Source organism: Dryas octopetala, chromosome 3 (genome assembly GCF_963921425.1).
Source record: "Dryas octopetala chromosome 3, drDryOcto1.1, whole genome shotgun sequence".
NCBI classification, from domain to species: domain Eukaryota; kingdom Viridiplantae; phylum Streptophyta; class Magnoliopsida; order Rosales; family Rosaceae; genus Dryas; species Dryas octopetala.
This window is the reverse complement of record NC_141368.1, coordinates 15,626,733-15,632,587: the sequence shown is the minus strand read 5'-3', so window position 1 is coordinate 15,632,587 and position 5,855 is coordinate 15,626,733. Positions and strand designations below refer to the sequence as shown.

The window sequence follows — 5,855 nt, the reverse complement described above, 5'->3', positions numbered from 1 at the left end:
GGGGCAGTGCTACCTATAGAACAAGAATGTTTGTCCTCTCTTAAAGTCCTTTATTGATTTCGAGTCCCCCTTACTCTTTTAATATTATTACAATCTTCCGGAAGGAATAGTTTATTCCAATCCTACATCATTTGTTGATAGAGGGCTGATAGGCCCATGATGAAAGAGGTCTTTAGGGATATTGTGGAGACAGCAGGGGCTTTGGTTTCTTCCCCATTCCAGCATGATCAAAGAAGCTATGGCTAACCTTAGAAGACAAGACCTTCCTTTTTCTTTCTATGCTTTTCAGCTTTATAATTGGGAATCAACCCGCTCTACTCCTTTCTTTCTTTCCAGGCGCACTGCTTTATTGAGCGCATTTAGAGCACTATTGAATAACATTCTTATATAAGTGGTCAAACTATCTCCTGAAGGTCCTCTACTTTGGTTGGTTAGTCAATCTTCCTCTCTACGAATTCTCGCTGTTCTTACTCTTTCGAAGGATCACCTGTTGACTTCCTTGAACCTTTCATCTCTCCATGTCACCGATGAAACAATTACACAGTTGAACCGTAAAAATTGAACCACATATGTTGAAACACAATTACATCTTTAAGGTTGCCAAGAAAATGTACACATATGACTTGGATCTTTAAATATGTGAAGACATGGTATACGTGTTTGACAAAAACAAATTTTACACAAAACATGTGTCTCTGGAAACCCAAATGGTTGGGCCTTTATTTATAAGGTGGATGGGGTGGGTTCAAACCCCACCAGCGGTAAATTGTGCATTCATTTTGGGAGCGGCTGAGAGTTTGAATAGGTGTCAAAATCATGTTGGAGCAAATTGTAAATTCGATTACGAACAGGAAACTTGTCTAATGAAGAATTGCCAATCAACTGGAAACTTGGAAGTTTATCTGAAAATCCAATACTCTGAAGCCATGGTATAAAATAAGCAACATACTCTTGCTAATGGCTTTATAAAAATGCTAAAGGAAATTTGCATGGTCAAGGATATTTACATCACGAAAGGAAGTAAGAAACACAACTGAAGAACAAGAATAAAGAAAAAATTTATGACAAACAAAATGCGAAAAGCACAGTGGCGCATGCTGAAAGTTCAAAACAAAGTAATGACAACCCAAAATACTGTACAATCGGTCCAGAGTTCTCTTTCTTGGTGAACAGGGCGCATGGCCTTAAAAAAAAAAAAAAAAAAAAAAAAAAAAAGACATCAACTAAGAAATGACTGTTAGGGGGCCTAGAGACCCCCCTAATCACACCTTCAATTAACAAGGTGGCACAGCCTGTAGGAGGCTGGAGTTTGTCCTATGAGAGGAGGGATCTGCCATTGACCAACCTGTACGTCTACCTTCCTCACCACCTGCAAAAAGTTAATCAAATAGAAATATAATTAACATCTCAGATTCTCAGTTATTTAAAGAGAGAGACATCTATAAATACTGAATTGAATCCAACAAACAGCAATTAAAAAAAATAGGGGAAAAGACTTATAATATCCATATAAAATAACCAGCACAATGCAAGCAAAACAAGTATATTATGAGTTTATGACTGCATCTTCCAAGACACTAAACCAAGTAAATAGGCAAAAATTGAGCAGAAGTTTGACATGGAAAATAAAAAGAATGGCAGACTTACCAGATTGTCTTTCAGCATTTGCAACAGCTGGAGGCAAACCAGAGCTCGGTCCAGCACCGGCTTCCTATTGAATAGTAAATATTGTAAGATAAATGGTTGAACTAAGGATGCCTTCAAAATTTACAATTCCATCACTTACTATAAGAGGTTTGACAATCTCTGACCGCAGATGTTGCAAGACAGTCCAATCAATGACATCATCATAAACAAAGCCTGAAGCAAGAAGACAAGCAAATCAGCAGATATGGTTAACAGCTCTACTATAAACACCACTGGAACAGCCACGAGTAACCTGTATATATATATATATATATATACATAAACAGACCTTCACAAGACAAACGGTCAGAAAATAGCCTCTTCAGATAAGCATAATTTGGTTCTTCATCAAACCGTAGAGACCTACAGTAATGGAGGTATATCGCAAATTCTGGAGGATAACCACAGCATAACTCCTAAGAATTAAGAAAGAATCAGTGATTAATCCGTGCTTTGATAAATTTCCTTGCTAAATCATTATTGTGTCATGCATATATACATACACACAATCATTATTATTAGATTTCAGCTTACCTCAATTGGAGTTGACAATTTCTTTTCAGCGATCTTCTCAAACCGTTGCTCCCTAGTTCCTGTGTTCAGTCCCTGCCAAGGAAGACTAAAAACAAAAGAAAAAAAATCATGACATAATAGAATATTAAGAAAAAATAAGCTTTTTATCACAAAACTTTCAAAGTAGTACCCATTATTTAACTCCGTACATCAGTGTGGTACTACCATGAAATTCCATCACAATTTCCATCAATATTGGTCAACCAGCTTTAGAGGGCATTTACATCTCACCAAATTTTTAGGGATATTTTCGTGAAACAAATACCTACCCTACCCTAACAAATACAAAGATTATGTCTTTGTTTCTGGATATATTCAAAGAATTTGTTTTTTTGATATATTTCTTCAGCTTTAACTTTGTGGGTTTCAGGCTTAGCTTTTGCTAAGAGAAGAATGGTTATAATTGATTTTGATATTTAGCATTTTATGGAACTTAATGATTCTTGAGCCATGGCTTGGTGGCTTCTGACTTTCATATGAAAATGGAGGGAGGGAGAGAGAGAGAGAGAGAGAGAGAGAGAGAGAGAGAGAGAGAGAGATGTACACAGACAAAGAATGGGTACTACTTTGAACGATTGTGAAAGTTGGGTACCAGTTTGATGTATCATGCACACGTTGAGTAACATTTGTAATAAAAGGTTACCAAAAAAAACTATTAACACTGGCAGACACAACATTTACCTTCCTCTTAGAAAGTACATAAGCACATATCCAACTGATTCCAAATCATCCCGACGACTTGGTTCTATGCAACATAAAAATTAACATGATCAGAGTCAGCAGAAAGTAGGGAAGAGGGGGGGGGGGGGGGGGGGGGGGAGGTAGAGAGAGAGAGAGAGAGAGGGAATTGGCTTACCAATGCCACGGAGAGTATTGATGCTTGCATATTTTGGAGTACATGCAGGCTTCTTATTTTCTCTGCATTTATATGAACACATATAATTAACAACATGGAGTTATCACTACACCTATAATCATTTATAGATCATTATTTTAAGAAAATGCTATTATTTTTCAAGGAAACATCTAAGATAAATGACTAACCAAGGCAGATGAATCATAATTACAGAATTAAAAAAAAAGATAGAAAATAATAAGCAGAAACTTAATCATTTCTAATGTCCGAAAAGTTCGACGCAATCACATTTCTGTGGTAGATACTGGCCAGGTACAGGCCTACATCCGCCAGGCTTGGATAATTAGCAAAGACACACGAATAAATAAAAAGTATAATTACGCACGTCTCCAAAAGTATGACTAACATTATTGAAAATGCTTTGCTTACTCTCTTTAAGCATTCAAGTTATATTAAACCTAAAAACCTGACTGGAGAAACCTGCTCTAGGCCAGAGTCAAAATTTTCCAACATGAAAAGAAGTGATATTTAAATAGTTGCTACACCTAAAGGATTATTTGTAAGCAAAGACTAAAATGGTGTAATAGATTAGTAACTAAGTAAACCCTCAATGTCCTTGTAAATCAATGAGAATCCATCGATGGTGCGCTACACATCTATTGTAGCACATAAACTATTAGAATAGGGACAAGAGAAAATAAACTATTGAACCCACCAAAGATAAAGCCAACTTTTAAAAATTCCAAGCAACCAACCTATAAGCAATATGCTGATGAGTTGAAGTGTCTCTGTACCTCTTAGCCAAATCGAAGTCAATGAGGTAAATCTACACGAAAGCGGAAATAAATTGATTTACATAGAAAACAAAACTAAACTTACATAGAACATAAATTCAAAATCCAAATTAAATAGTAAGTTCCAGAGACCAGATTATTTTGCCGACCCGAACCAATTCGGAAGTTTTTTGGCTTGACGTCCCGGTGTAGAAATGATTTGGAATGAACAAAATGCAGTCGATCGATCTGACACAAATTTCAAGATTAAGATGATCAAACCGCAAGGTATACTAGATTCCACAAGTGCATGCATACATAAGAAAAATCGTACCATTTGATCTGCAAGCAAGAGGACAGTCTTGAGACGAAATTTCCCACCGCAAAAGTTGAGTAAATCCACAAGACTAGGTCCCAGTAAATCCGTCACAAGAAAATTGTAGTTTCCTTCAGTGCCAAACCATCTTAAAATAGGCATCCCATCTGCCAAAGTTGAATAAAGTGGCCAACCAAGAAACAGTTTGAAAAGATAAGTACAAACTAGATCATTAAGAAAATAAAAAAGCTACATGGATGGTGGTAAAGGTCATTACTTGCTACGCGTAGTACTTTATACAACTGCGATTCATAATGCAATCTTGGATGCTCTGTCTTGACATGTTCCTGAGACAAAAAGTAACGAAATTAAAGCAATATAAACAGTGATTAACATCAACACAATTCTGAAAGAATAAAAACATTGCAATCTATATGATTAAAGACAAACAGACAAATATAAATCGGCGAATCCATCCAAATGTGCAAAAGATAAGAAATAATAATCAGACTTGTAGCTTCATAATCTAACACTGTTCAAGGGAGAAATTGGCAGCAGTCCATGCTTGCTATAATGAGAAACATTAACAAAATTCATGGTGCATTAGAGCCGCAGAACAGTAATCTAGCAAACACCCAGAGTTTGGGAGAGCTATATATAGTGTTTGAGGTGCATCAAAGACACTATGAGATGTATTTCTATTGTGGTTATAAATGTTCGCAGAGAAACAAGTTCAAGGACATCCAAAATGCAACATAATTCATGCCCTTAATTGCAATGCAATGGCCTCCTTACTAAAATTGAATTACAACAGCGAAATACATTTTTAAGAGGCCATACAATCTCAGATTCTCAATGATACATTAAAATGAGCCAAAATTTCAACTCCCACACAACACTCGTCCATATATATTGTTTATTTCTATACGAATTGCAGCAGTGATAGATATACAAATTGATAAAAATTTTCTAGAAAATATTTATTCTACAGCATAAATATCAAGTAATGGCAATAATTTCTTCAAGTCATAAAAAAAATAAAAAATAAAAAATCTAATTGAAAGCAAAAAAACAAAAATAAATAAATAACTCACAAGCTTAACTGCAACCTTCTTCTTCGTTTCAATATCAGTACCTGAAAATCATAGCAACAAATTCAAAAAGAAGCCAAAAAAGTTAAAAAGGAATTGACAAAAAAAAAAAAAAAGCACCAAAGGAAATAGAATAAACCTTGGCGGATCCTTCCACGCGATCCGATCTTCCCCTCCAGTCTGAACCTTCCCGCAACTACAGGCTCCATAGCCCAAACCCTAATCAAAACCCTCAAACTCTAAAAATTCCCAAAACAAAGAGAGAAACGGAGAACTCGTTATTACGCGCTTTGATGATTGGATCGAAGCGGGGAATTTCCCTAACGCCTTTATATAACAAGCCTGCCGTTTCTTTTTGGGGTACTCATCCAACACAACGACGTCGTGTTTGTCTGCTTCAAGTAATTAATGATTTTCAAGGGCTGCTATTTGCACACCTTTTTTTTTTTTTTTTGCACACTCTTTTTTAAAAAAAAATAAAAAACCAATACAAAAAGACACAAACACCATTCTCTCTCCTTCCATCTCTCCTCTCTTCCTTCTCTGCAAACACACAACCC

At 35.9% G+C, this 5,855-nt stretch overlaps 1 protein-coding gene across 1 annotated transcript; it reads right to left on the bottom strand.

Moving 5' to 3' along the window:
- Window positions 1-958: 958 nt before the first annotated feature.
- LOC147291315 (casein kinase 1-like protein 2) lies at window positions 959-5,585 on the bottom strand. Its single transcript, XM_086238817.1, has 13 exons — window positions 5,435-5,585; window positions 5,299-5,339; window positions 4,482-4,551; window positions 4,223-4,371; window positions 4,042-4,137; window positions 3,871-3,941; window positions 3,116-3,177; window positions 2,941-3,004; window positions 2,221-2,305; window positions 1,976-2,102; window positions 1,787-1,860; window positions 1,648-1,711; window positions 959-1,369 (listed from the first exon to the last, which is right to left on the bottom strand). Exons 1-13 carry the CDS (start codon window positions 5,502-5,504, stop codon window positions 1,275-1,277), a joined length of 1,068 nt encoding a protein of 355 aa, XP_086094943.1. The 5' UTR covers window positions 5,505-5,585; the 3' UTR covers window positions 959-1,274.
- Window positions 5,586-5,855: the final 270 nt, after the last annotated feature.

Bases quoted from the DNA above. Each gene is read 5' to 3' on its own strand.
- LOC147291315 (XM_086238817.1), bottom strand. From the start codon at position 5,504: ATGGAGCCTGTAGTTGCGGGAAGGTTCAGACTGGAGGGGAAGATCGGA. The intron at 3,942-4,041 runs GTCTCTGGAACT...GCTTTCGTGTAG, and splicing joins CGGGTCGGCAAAATAATCTG to ATTTACCTCATTGACTTCGA. The intron at 1,712-1,786 runs GTAAGTGATGGA...ACTATTCAATAG, and splicing joins AGATTGTCAAACCTCTTATA to GAAGCCGGTGCTGGACCGAG.